Genomic DNA, 13,745 nt, shown 5'->3' with positions numbered 1-13,745 from the left:
CGCTGAAAACAACAAAATGGAACCTCAAGGTTGATCTAGGAAAATGTGTGCAAATGTATAGGGCCCCATTCCTATATTTTGCCTGGGGCCCCCAATTCACTAAATCCGCCCCTGAATGTAGTACCTACCCTGTGATTTAAAATGCAGTGTGAAAATTTTGACTCTTTTTATCACAGCTTGTCTGTGTTTACAGCCGAATCAAATGAACAAATAAAATGTATTTGGAACATTGCTTTTGCTAAAATATAGAATACAAATTCCAAAGGCCCCCCTTAGGGATTTTTTTTATTTTTTATTCTGGTCCCATAATATATAATAATAATAATGAAAACAAAAAACTATTTTGAGTAACATTTTAAGTACATACTGAAATAAATGGTAGAACACGTTTATTATGCTTATTTAACCACTTTTGGGCATTTTTTCAAAATGAAGAACAGTAAACGCACAAAAATAATGAATTGGAACCGGTTGCGAATATTTTATTTTAGAATAAGCACACATTTACACTTGTTCATATGCTTAATACGTCGTATTTTATAATGAAATTAAATATAATAATTTTTACATTGACGCTGTTAGGCAGCAGAGGCAGACCAGCCTAAAAATTTAACTTTGTCATCCTGTCCTAACAACAAATTGAGCAGCATCAAGACTACTACACAGTGAGGGTATGAGCTGCATTTCCATATTCGAAACAAAAAGTATTTGTACACCAAATGAAACTGTTTAGAAAACAACACGAAACATAAGCTGTCGCCTAGGTAGAGGATTTCAAGGGAAAGTTATTTGGCAACCCAGAGGGAGGAGATCTGCGAAGCCACACACACTGATGACTGCAGACATTGGTCAAGCTCTTAAAATGTTGTTGAGAGGCAACCATTATGATAAATGGGTGTTTGACATGCTTTTAGAGGAAGAGATGACACACTCAACGGATATCGATCGACAATTAGAGACAGAAGAATATACAAGTTAGATTTTTGAACGCGATGCGGTCACGCGGAACTGTAACGTTTTTTGAGTGACTCAGTAACGATTTCGGATTTGTTTATTAACAATTATTAGCGGGAAAAATAATCAAAAATGGCTTCTAGATTGGGTTTATTGGGTTTCCCCGTCAACTCCAGTACCCCAATAAACCCCAGCATGAACCTCTTGAACCCGGGTCACAGCAGCGCCATGAGAATGCCAGCAATGCCACAGAATTCACCCTACAGAGGGATGGGCAGTACCCCGAACCAGTACCTCCAAGTAAGTGAAGAAACCACTCTTTATTTTGTTCTCTGAAGTGTTTAGCATCACGCCATAGCTTCAGTTTTCTCTTCTGCCTTAAAATAGGAAGTGCCATTGCATTTGCAACAACGACGATTTAATAGCACATATATGACAATAAACATTGCCAGGTAATACAAGGATGCTTCTTTACAGAAATAAAAAGAGAAACGACTCAAATTTTGAATTAATTATTTTTAGAGCACTGTATGGTGAGGCCCTCGAAGAACAAACATGTACTTCCGCGTTTGAGTCCCACCATGAACACAACGCGGCGCGTAGCCTACTTTATTTTGAATAGGTTTAACGTTACCTGCAAATAATCGGTTCAGTCGCTAACAAAAAGTGCCATGGTAACTATTACATTTTGTAATATACCATGGTAATACGATTATCTTTGGACTGGACATATACCATTGTAATAGCATAGTATTTACTACGCCGTTGAGTAACCACCCATATGCCGTGTAACGTTATATGACTATGGTATCCTTTAACTCATAATGTCATGATGAACGTATTAAGTTAAAACCAATCTGATATAATAACTGTACAATGGTATATGGTATTTTTGGTTACCCTTTACAATAAGGTCCCATTAGTTGACGTTGCTTAAATGCATGAACCAAAATCAACAAAACAGCAATACATTTCTTACAGTATCTATTAATCTTTGTTAACATTTCTTAATTAAAATACTATTCATTGTTCATGTTAGCTCAGGGAACAATATTAACAGATACATCATTTGATTTTAATAATGTATAAAAGGGACGGTTCACACAAAAATGAAAATTCTGTCATTTACTCACCTTCTACTTGTTCTAAACTTATATGAGTTTCTTTTTTCTGTTGAGCACAAAAGAAGATATTTTGAAGAATGTTGGTATAGCTACTGACTTCCATAGTATTTTTATGTGTGCCATGGAAGTCAGTGGTTACCATCAACCGTTTGGTTACCAACATTCTTCAGAATATCTTCTTTTGTGCTCAACAGAAAAAAGGAAGTCATGCATTTGAAACAAACTGAGGGTGAGAAAATGATGACAGAATTTTCATTTTTAGGTGAACTATCCCTTTATAATGAATAACGAAATTAAGATTAATATGTGCTTTAGAAGTTTTTTTTTTTTTTGTTAACTAATGTATTTAGCTAATAAATGTAACATTGCGAAGTTTACTGTATTTTTGTTGTAAGAAGCCTACATGTAGTCGTACATAAAGTTTTAAATTTGCAGTGCTTTACCTATAATAACAGTTTGCTATTTGTTAGTGTCACAATAGTAATACTCAAATCATACCCACAGCGCCCGAGTATGTCACCCAGCCGAGGAATGCCAATGGGGGGCATGGGGTCTATGGGTTCCCCTCTACCTGGACCGTCTTATAGTGGGATGCCTCAAGCCACGATGGACCCTGCCCGGAAGAGACTCCTTCAGCAGCAACAGCAGCAGTCTGGGGGTCTTATGGGTCCAAGAAGGGGGTTAGTGCATTTAGTATAATTGTTTGTGCATGAATGGCAACAAATTTAAAGTTACAGTAGCATTCAAATCTCTTTAAAGTTCCCATTTGAGTCTGGGCTATGAGGCCTTATAAACAAAAAAAGGTTTTATTTTTGCAGCCTCAAGTAAAGTCTGTATTAGATGTGTTAATAATGTGGCAATATAGTGGTCTGGTTCTACTATAGAGCAGGATATCAAGTATGATATTACATCTAAGAAGAGCTACTAAAGCAAAAAAAAAAAAAAAAATCATATGATTCTGCTTTGTGATAGAAAGTGTCCAGTACTGAACCCAAAGTGTCATCTGCTACCGGATCGGCATTTGTTTCTGGAGACCAAAGGCTTCTTTGTTCTTCTAGCTCAGAGACTCATTTGTTTCATTTTGCCAAAGAAGCATAGCATAGCTGTGAATTTAAAAAATGGTTTAAATATGTCTCATGATATTAGCTAGAAGACTGAGCCATGGGGCAGATTTATTTGATATTATTGATGTTTGCACACCACAAAATGCAAAGGTATTAGTTGCTCACCCTCATGTCATTCCAAACCTGTATGACTTTTGTTATTCTGTCAGACATAAAAGAATATATTTTGAGAAATGTCTCAATGTGATCACCAACACTGTTTGGTTACCCATATTTTTCAAAATATAATTTGTGTTCTGCAGAAATAGAAATGAAACGACATGAGGGTAATGAAATGATGGGTGAACGATCTCTTTAACCATAAATATTAAACTTTGGTTGTTTGTGATTCACGCATGAACAGTTTATACCTAAAATTATCAGATGACTTTTAGTTTTTAAGAATAAAACAAGTGAAAATTCCATAGACATAAGAAGCGGCTCGAAAAAACGACGAAAACAGACAAAATCCAGTCATTTTAATAGGAATCTGTGCGATTAGGAGTTTCGCACAAGGCCGAAAAAGTTCCTCACGCAGATTTCGCTCATGTTGAAGTTGGTCTCGCAAAATTGGCATGTTCACCAACAGAGAAATACTTGTTTTGAAAATGATATCTTTGACAAGTGATATTTTGACAAATTTTGCTAATGTGACCACACCTTTACAATTTATGGGGACCTGAGTCAAAATCTAGTTTTATTTTAAAAAGATAACAGAGGTTCCTTAGAAATTGTGTGAATTCATTGTTTTTCTTTTTTTATATACTTTAATGGATTATAAGTGGAGCCGAATGGAATTGGGTTTTATTTTTTTTTTGGTTGGCAGAATTGGTTTAAACATGGCAAAACTCTCTTATCAATAGCTATGGAGCATTATCAAATTAGATAAAATATTTAATAAAAATACTTCTGCTACGTTTAAATGATTGAGCATTTCAGCAGAATCAGACTTAGAGGAAAGATGCAGATTTTTCAAATGTTTGCTGTAAATAACAATAATTGTTTCACTGTAAATTCTATGAGGGAAAAAATATATTTGTTTAAGAATAATTATGTGGCATACATTTCAGATCTCCAGGACTTTAAACTGTGCTCTCTGTTATTGAAATAACATTTTAACATATGTTCGTGTTGAGTCATGTTTCTTACACTTCTGCTCTACATTTTCAGGGTGAAGAGGCGTAAGATGGCTGACAAAGTCCTCCCACAAAGGGTGAGCTTAACCAGAATAGTATAAATCAGTTTTTTTGTGATGCTGAAGTACATAGTTTCTCATGATTTTGGTGTTCTTCAGATCAGGGATCTGGTCCCAGAGTCTCAGGCTTATATGGACCTTCTGGCTTTTGAGAGAAAGCTGGACCAGACCATTGCTCGCAAACGAATGGAGATACAGGAAGCCATCAAAAAGCCCATAACGGTAGATGTGGTAGACTGGAGTAGCAATTCAGAGATTAATTCTTAGTTCAACTACGTTTAAGTTAAAAAAAAACTCTCATCATTTACTCACCCTCATGTTGTTGCAAACCTGTATGACTTACTTTCTGCTATGGAATACAAAAGAAGATATTTTAAAGAACGTTGGAAACCAAACCATTTTTATGCTCATTAACTTCCATTGCATGGACAAAAAACAGACACATTTCTTAGAATAAAAAAAAAAGTCATACAGATTTGGAGCAGCATAGGTTGAGTAACTGATGACAGAATCTTCATTCTTGGGAGAACTATCCTTTAGCACTTGCATTTCTATAGGAAAAGTCAAATGCATTTGAATAAATAGTAGATTTATTATGTATTATCTCATTGCTCTTTATTCTGCTCTTCCAGCAAAAACGTAAACTGAGGATCTACATTTCTAATACCTACACACCTGGCAAGCCAGAAGGAGAGGAGGCTGAAAAAGTGGCATCATGGGAACTTCGAGTGGAAGGCAAACTCCTGGAGGATGTATGTAATGAGTTTCACTATGTGTTTGCTTGTGAACTTGAAGCAAGGTGAAAGATCACACAATAAAGAACTCTATTTGCAGTGTTTCATGGCAAGTAACAGCTCTAGATAAAGCTGACTGTGTCACCCCTATTCTTAATGATTTTTATTTGGCAGTCTTGAGTCTCTTGGTCTGTTGGCCAGCTTAACTGCACTGGCTCATGTCCTCAGTTCACTCCAAACCAGATGTGCTCTAAGTTGTTCCATGTTCCCAAACTCTGAGGAAAAGAAATTGAAACTTTGGCCCCTTTCATGAAGTTAAATCATCGTTTCATGAAAAAAAAAAAGTGTAAGGGTATATTTGCCAGCTGAAGGCCTCTGGCTGTGCTGCCGCCACATGCAAAGAGGAAATGATTCTTTCTTTTTCTTCACTTTCTTCTACCTTAGTGGTCATAAGTTGAGTGGTACTGCAAAGGGAGGGACAGGCAAGGCATTGCGCAAGCTCATACTGGCGCAATAGCTGTTTGTGACTGAGTGTGTGTTGATTCTAAAATAACTCCCCCCAGTGTGGTCAGCTCCTAACAATGCAGTATCAATCAACAGCATGAGAGCATTGCAAAAAGATCTTGTGTTCTCTCTCCCCTTTAACCGACTTCTTTCTCTCTGTCTTTATCTTTATCCTTAGCCCGGGAAACAGAAACGAAAGTTTTCATCCTTCTTTAAAAGCCTGGTCATTGAACTGGACAAAGAACTTTATGGCCCAGACAACCACTTGGTGGAGGTAAGATATTATAGAGTTATAAGTTCATATTTTAATACCTGGGTTTTAAAAGACCCCTAGAGGTCTGTCAAGGTACTGCACACACACGCACATAAATATATACTGTGTGTATATATATATATATATATATATATACAGGACGGGGTGTTTTTTTTAGTTCTTTTTACCATGTCATCCTAAAATTTAAAGTTAATGGCCTGGTTTCACAGACAGGGCTTAGACTAAACCAAGATTAGGCCATAGTTCAATTAGGACATTTAAGTAATTTTTCATAAACGTGCCTTAGAAAACACATTACTGGTGAGCATCTTGACACAAAACAAAGGCACTGATATATTTTAAGATCAGTCAGTGCAAGTTTCTTTCAGTTGACACAGCTCAGACTTACATTTTAGTCTGGGACTAGGCTTAAGCCTTGTCTGTGAAACCGGGGGAATATGTCCCACAGTATAATTAAATCGACTTAAATCCTGATGATCACGATGACCTCATCAAACACAACATGAAAATTCTGTCATCATTTACTCACCCTCATGTGTTGTCTTGCAGTAAATTCAGTCATTACATCTGTAGTCATATCGTTTTCTGTGTGTCTTAGTGGCACAGAATGCCTACAACTCAGGAGACGGATGGATTTCAGGTGAAGAGACCAGGGGATGTGAATGTGAAATGTACTCTCCTTCTCATGCTAGACCACCAGGTATCACATACATGTATATGTCACACACACACACACACACACACTCATATATAGGCTATATATCAGGCTTGGGGCAAAAATCCCATCAAAATGAACAGAAATGCACCCCAAATTCAAGATAAGGGGCAAAAAATGCCCCTGCGTAGTTATATATCTATTCCAACTGTTGCAATTTAAAGTAAAATATGAAAATCAATGAAAATTGCCAATTACAGTATTACATTTAGATCTGCTCACACTGTGTTCAAGATTTCATTGTATGTGTTGTTTTTTAAGCATAATTTTGAGCATTAGAACCAATTAAACATGAATTCAATGGCTAACTCACCCTCATGTGTTGTCTTGCAGTAAATTCAGTCATTACATCTGTAGTCATATCGTTTTCTGTGTGTCTTAGTGGCACAGAATGCCTACAACTCAGGAGACGGATGGATTTCAGGTGAAGAGACCAGGGGATGTGAATGTGAAATGTACTCTCCTTCTCATGCTAGACCACCAGGTATCACATACATGTATATGTCACACACACACACACACACACACTCATATATAGGCTATATATCAGGCTTGGGGCAAAAATCCCATCAAAATGAACAGAAATGCACCCCAAATTCAAGATAAGGGGCAAAAAATGCCCCTGCGTAGTTATATATCTATTCCAACTGTTGCAATTTAAAGTAAAATTTGAAAATCAATGAAAATTGCCAATTACAGTATTAACAGTATTTTACTCACACTGTGTTCAAGATTTCATTGTATGTGTTGTTTTTTAAGCATAATTTTGAGCATTAGAACCAATTAAACATGAATTCAATGGCTAATCAGCGACATGTAGATTAGCCACCAGTGATGATTTTCCCTTCAAGGGATTGAATGAATGTAAATTTGAACAGCAATAAAAAAAGATACTTTTGTCTAAATAGCCTCAAAACTAACAGACATGGATTAAAAGCCAAAAAACGAATGGGGTCTTTAAAAGAAATCAAACTTTTTTTAAATGTGATTTATTTCCTAAGTTTGTTTGTTACAGAGTATTTAGTTGCATCTCTTTAATGATATGACCTCATCTTATCTTACTTCTCCTTCTACTTGACTTAGCCTCCGCAGTATAAACTGGATCCACGCCTGGCTCGACTTTTGGGTGTCCACACTCAGACCAGAGCCAGTATCATGCAGGCCCTGTGGCTCTACATCAAAAGCAACAAGCTGCAAGACTGCCATGAGAAAGAGTACATTAGCTGCAACCGATACTTCAGACAGGTACCCAAAATGTTTAGCCCTCTTAGCAGGAAATTACCTTTAGCTTGTTCTCACAATTCTTTAAAACCCAAAACACTAAAACTCAGTTGAAAACTCATGAGAAAAGAAAAACTCTGCAGAAACCCTAGTTTCTAAGCCTTGCATTTGGCACTGTCTGCCACAACACGCTTTCACTTGCCTCTAAGCCATTGGTATTACTGGCACAGCTGTGCATTGGTTCACATCCTACTTGAGTGATAGATAGCAATTGGACTTTTTTCCAGAAATAGAAATTTTCCACTGCTCCTGACCTGTCAACAGAGGCGTCCCTAAGGGCTCGGTTCTCGGCCCATTTCTCTTTGTAGTCTGTATACTTCCACTTAATCAGAATTCCTTGACACAAAGGAATCAGATTACTTGGTTTCACTTTCCCCTGTTATGTTGACACTCAAAGCTGCATTAGCTCCCATGTTACTTCCATCCTTCCTCTCAACATCAGATCTTTCTTCAAACTGCTCAAGTATACAAGGACGAGGGACCGAAAACAAATGTAGAAATCAGGGACTGTATGACAGAAACATCCTAATGCAGAATCCTATCCATCTTTAGAAACCATGGTAATTTCAAATCTACGTGAAAAAATTAAGATAGGACGTTTCTGTAATACAGCTCCAGAATATCATGGAGACTTGGCAAGGCCCAACTAGCAATTCCCCTGTCTATTATTTAGAAGTCCTTAGCATCTTTATTGAAACACATTGCATAGTGCAGGTAGTTTTGGACAGGGAAGCACTACTCTCATTGTCTTCAGAATCTAGTTTAGTGCTTGATCTGAGATAATTATTGCATGCTTCATGCAATGGAAACCATGTGATTGGTGCCTTAATCACAAACTTAATGGCTATAAATTGAGCCATGAAACTAAACTGAAAAGCTGTAATCCTGCAGATTTTTGGCTGCCATAGGATGAGATTTTCAGATATCCCCATGAAACTTGCCGGCCTCCTTCAGCACCCCGACCCCATCGTCATCAATCATATCATCAGGTGTGTGCTTGTGGTTCCTGTTCTGAATGTTCTCTTTTGTTACTCAACAGTTACTTTCCATGCTCTTTTGAAAGAATATTTTCTCTTTAATAAAAATGTCTGACTTATAAACTCAAATATTTAACTTACCAGTCCAAAGTTCTGTCACACTTATGTTTCTGAATATAGCTTGCACCTATATATGAATTTCTGAGCAAAAGTAAAATTGTATCTATTTTAAATGGGTGATTTTACCAGAATAGGGAAGGAAATGCAACTTGTGTCCAGCATATATGTGAACTCCTTTAATACTGTTGGAAAACTTGGGGAAAAAATATTGAAAAAAGTTTTGATTTGTTTAACATTTTTGGTATTCAATTGTCATATAATTCCATTCTTCCATCTCATGTTTTTAATAACTATTTTAAAATCTAAAATGTGTAAAATACATATTATATCGATTTGTAGAGTGGTATGAATATTGTTATTTTTTTATGTTGACCAAAGGCTGCTTTATTGCTATATCATTTTGTCAGTGTGGATCCCAATGATCAGAAGAAGACTGCATGCTTTGATATCGATGTTGAGGTGGACGACCCTCTGAAGGCTCAGATGACCAGCTTCCTGTCATCCACAACCAGTCAACAGGAGATCACTGCCCTGGAGATGAAGGTGTGTGTGTGCAAGGGCATAAATGACACCTCATGTAAATTATTTTCCACCCATTCTAAAGTTACATACATATAAAGGGGCTATTTTTAACCAAACATTTACATTCTCCATAAGATCCATGAGACTATTGAATCCATCAACCATTTGAAGACCCAGAGAGACTTCATGCTCAGCTTCAGTAACAACCCGCAGGAGTTCATCCAGGACTGGCTCAAGTCTCAGAGCCGAGACCTCAAAGTACTTTCAGTTTCCCTCATTGGATTTCATTCAGCCTTCATTTTTTTGCCATTCGCCATTCATGAATGTTTTGTCTTGGTTTATGCAGTTAATGACAGACACTGTGGGTAATCCAGAGGAGGAGAGAACTGAGTTTTACCACTCACCCTGGGTCAAAGAAGCTGTTGGACGCTATATATTTTCAAAGGTGAGCACTTTGTATTTCTTTCCATTGCAAGGCACATCAGTGGTTGGTTGCCTGCTTAACCTGCTTAGACTTTGTATATATTTTAAATGGGTGAATTTACCTGAATAGGGAGGGGAAAGCAACTTTTGTCCAGCATACATATGAAGTCCTGTTGGAAAACTTTGTAAGAAATACTATTGAAAAAAGTTTTTATTTGTTTAAACAATTTTGGTATACAACTGTCATATAATTCTCATACTTTCATCTCATAGTTTTAATGACTATTCTAAAATCTAAAATGTGTAACATTGTAAAGTATAGATTTGTAGAGTGAACACAATATTGTTGTTTTTTTTGTTCTGCTTTATTGCTGTATCATTTTGTCAGTGTGGATCCCAATGATCAGAAGAAGACTGCATGCTTTGATATCGATGTTGAGGTGGACGACCCTCTGAAGGCTCAGATGACCAGCTTCCTGTCATCCACAACCAGTCAACAGGAGATCACTGCCCTGGAGATGAAGGTGTGTGTGCAAGGGCATAAATGACACCTCATGTAAATTATTTTCCACCCATTCTAAAGTTACATACATATAAAGGGGCTATTTTTAACCAAACATTTACATTCTCCATAAGATCCATGAGACTATTGAATCCATCAACCATTTGAAGACCCAGAGAGACTTCATGCTCAGCTTCAGTAACAACCCACAGGAGTTCATCCAGGACTGGCTCAAGTCTCAGAGCCGAGACCTCAAAGTACTTTCAGTTTCCCTCATTGGATTTCATTCAGCCTTCATTTTTTTGTCATTCGCCATTCATGAATGTTTTGTCTTGGTTTATGCAGTTAATGACAGACACTGTAGGTAATCCAGAGGAGGAGAGAAGAACTGAGTTTTACCACTCACCCTGGGTCAAAGAAGCTGTTGGACGCTATATATTTTCAAAGGTGAGCACTTTGTATTTCTTTCCATTGCAAGGCACATCAGTGGTTGGTTGCCTGCTTAACCTGCTTAGACTGGTCTTAAAAAGACTGGTCATAACTTTTTCAAGTCAGTTACAAATAGGTAGATTGGTCTAATTTGAAGACTAATTACTCCTTGGTTAACTGCTAGTTGATCAAACTAGTTCTTAAGATGCAGTCTTAACATAATGGCTGTTTATGCAACTGGCCCCAGATGCTATAGTATCTATAATTGTGCATTTTTTTTATTTTCAGGTCCAGCAGAGGAGACAGGAATTGGAACAGGTACTGGGAATCCGACTCACTTAAGAAGATTCAGACTCCGAATCTACAGTCACCCGAGAAATTGGCTCAACAAATACAATTGAGAATGAAGCTTTCTGTTTGAAAACCAGTGGAGGACGTTCATGTATAAGTTTTGGGCTTGTCAGTTGCAGCTTTTGTACCATTACACACATTTGGCCATATAAATTTCAAATGCTTTTTCAGCAATTGGAACACTTCAGTACGTATCTTCCTCTTTGCATTCATTCTCTGATCTTCTCTTATATATTCTGAAAATGAGCCATCCAGTTTATGTTCCTCTTGATTCAGTTTGTTGACGTACTCATCTTTGCTTTTATTGTATCTTGTTAAATACGTCTCTCTTTTTATATTTTACAGTAAGATATACAGTACTGTAGCTTATTGGCTAACACCCTTTTAGGTAACTGATGCAACAAAGATTCTTTTTGTTCATAAATTTTGTGTTTGTAGTAGGAATTGCCCAACTCAATCTACTTTTGCCATTTCATTTTTGAAAGGTTTCTAATTGTGACCACAAAGGCTATTTTCACAACTTAATTGCACATTTTTTTGAGATAAGATGCAGTTACTTATAGTTAAGAAGATTAGTAATGAAAATGCAATGTTTTCCTTCGATTTTCAATATTGTGGATTTTTTCCATTTGGTCTCTCAGGAAAATATGTGCTGCACTGTGTTCAAGAGCCATGATTTTGTGTTTCTACCCCAACAGGAAATCCAGCACATTTGGTTGTCCAGCTGTTTTAGTTCAGTGTACCAGACTTTCTGTCTTCATCTTGTTAGTTTACAAAGTTTTTTTTTTTTTTGTATTTAGTGTTTAAAGGTTGCTGGAGTGGCAGAGACCATACAGCAGTGAGCGAATTGTTGAAAGATAGTGCTTCAGGTGTGCACACCATCAGCATATTCTTCTTTTCTTTTTTTTTTTTCAGGTATTCAAAGCCATATTTTTTACTTTCTAATAAGTAGTTCAGTTCAGTGTGTACTTATACATTCCAAACAGCTGATGGAAAGTTTCTGTTTAAGTTGGATTTAATATGTGGTTGTTCATATTTGTGTTTTTAAGTATTGATGACAGCAAGCTGAATTTTCCATTAAGGAATATAGCAGGTTCAAGTTAAGCTCTATGGACAGCATTTGTGACATGCTGCTGATTGCCACAGAAAATACTTTCGACTTTTCAGTTCATAAAGCGGTCAAAAACAAAAATTTTATGTTGTGTACTTAAAATGAAATTCTGACTTTTAAATGCATCTCCGAGGGACAAGTTGAAACAATTTTGTGTTAATCGACAACATGTCACAGATGTTGTCCATAGAGCTGAACTCTGAATGTTTTCCTCTCAATGGTTTCATTTTGTTTATAACTGAATTACTCAGACAGTATTAATGCTGATCTGAAATGCAACCTTTGATTTACTTTTGAGTGGATTAAGCCTTTTTATGTAAAGGCAATTAAGTTCTTACAACTTATGTTTTGTGTTATATTTTTGTATCAATCAAATGCTTACCTTTTGTACTTTTTTACTGGGAAATTTAAGTATTTTAAACAATAAAGTTGTTTCCATAAAGGGGAATTCACATGTGAATGTATTTTTGATCATAACATTTTTTTGTTACATTTAATGTCCTGGAAGACTGTTAACCTGAAGGAATATTAAATGTTATAATTAGATCAAATATTTAATTCAAAAGTAAGAAAACCAGGTGTGTTTCCATCTACTAGAAGGTAGACGGTTTGCTAGATAAAGCAAAACACTAGTCATGTTGATGCATGTAGTGTCCTGGTTAATCTGGTAATACCTATCTCCATTAATACCTCACCTGTTCTACAGACTTGGGAGAGGTGCATTTTAGAACTGTTTTGCTGAGGGCTCTTATAGTTACACCTTGTAACACAAAACGAAATGTGGGAGATTTGAGATGGCTGGACTTATGCAGACAGATTGCACAACAGAAATAACAATGATCTTAAAAGAATAAGTCATATTGTTTGTCTGTTTATTAAAGATATTACAATGTAAACCTGGTTCAAGTTTTTCCTCCTACTATGGCAAGCTGTTTTAACATTTATTCCTTAAAACAGTAGAATCTATTTTCATGCTATTGGTACTTATTTTTAGCTACTACTATCTTTTCCATTAAGTACTGGTACTTATTCATTTGCTACTGGTGCTTATTCTTTAGATACTTACTTTTTAAAAGATACTAGTACTTATTATTTATATACTAATTATTATTAGATACTGGTACTTGTTCATTAGCTACTAGTACCTATTAAACAGATATTAGTACTTATTTCAATTCTGTTGTAACTAGTAACACATTTCAAATTCTTACCATTGACTTCTATGGGGATCTGTCATTCAGGTATCAACTATTCAGTTCTGACTGGTATTTATTCTAATCATGACTAGTACATTCAAAAAAGTAGTTATTCATTAGGTACAAGTAAATTTTTTTAGATACCAGTACTTAATTAGATACTAGTACTTATTCATTAGATACTCATTCCTATTTAAAAGATACTAATAGTTATTCATTAAACACTAGTA

At 36.2% G+C, this 13,745-nt stretch overlaps 1 protein-coding gene across 3 annotated transcripts; it reads left to right on the top strand.

The window, feature by feature from the left end:
- Nucleotides 1-817: 817 nt before the first annotated feature.
- On the top strand, nt 818-12,760 carry smarcd2 (SWI/SNF related BAF chromatin remodeling complex subunit D2). 3 transcript variants are annotated; one of them, XM_016569437.1, is made up of 13 exons: nt 818-1,254; nt 2,583-2,758; nt 4,352-4,394; nt 4,476-4,598; nt 5,009-5,128; nt 5,793-5,888; nt 6,487-6,588; nt 7,687-7,848; nt 8,776-8,873; nt 9,389-9,524; nt 9,639-9,761; nt 10,774-10,875; nt 11,146-12,760. In XM_016569437.1, exons 1-13 carry the CDS (start codon nt 1,087-1,089, stop codon nt 11,197-11,199), a joined length of 1,503 nt encoding a protein of 500 aa, XP_016424923.1. In that variant the 5' UTR covers nt 818-1,086; the 3' UTR covers nt 11,200-12,760. The 3 variants fall into 3 exon arrangements, with proteins under 3 accessions (XP_016424923.1, XP_016424921.1, XP_016424922.1); XM_016569435.1 differs by having other exon boundaries at nt 2,571-2,758; XM_016569436.1 differs by lacking the exon at nt 10,774-10,875 and adding an exon at nt 9,850-9,948 and having other exon boundaries at nt 2,571-2,758.
- Nucleotides 12,761-13,745: the final 985 nt, after the last annotated feature.

The sequence above is a fragment of the Sinocyclocheilus rhinocerous genome, unplaced genomic scaffold (genome assembly GCF_001515625.1).
Source record: "Sinocyclocheilus rhinocerous isolate Xijiao unplaced genomic scaffold, SAMN03320098_v1.1 scaffold1763, whole genome shotgun sequence".
Classification (NCBI taxonomy): domain Eukaryota; kingdom Metazoa; phylum Chordata; class Actinopteri; order Cypriniformes; family Cyprinidae; genus Sinocyclocheilus; species Sinocyclocheilus rhinocerous.
Note: the sequence above shows the minus strand (reverse complement) of the source record. Positions and strands in the feature narration are given on the sequence as shown.

Coding starts and splice junctions, on each gene's coding strand:
- smarcd2 (XM_016569435.1), top strand. CDS start 1,087: ATGGCTTCTAGATTGGGTTTATTGGGTTTCCCCGTCAACTCCAGTACC. Junction 4,395..4,475: donor ACAAAGTCCTCCCACAAAGG/GTGAGCTTAACC, acceptor GGTGTTCTTCAG/ATCAGGGATCTGGTCCCAGA. Junction 8,874..9,388: donor GTCATCAATCATATCATCAG/GTGTGTGCTTGT, acceptor TCATTTTGTCAG/TGTGGATCCCAATGATCAGA.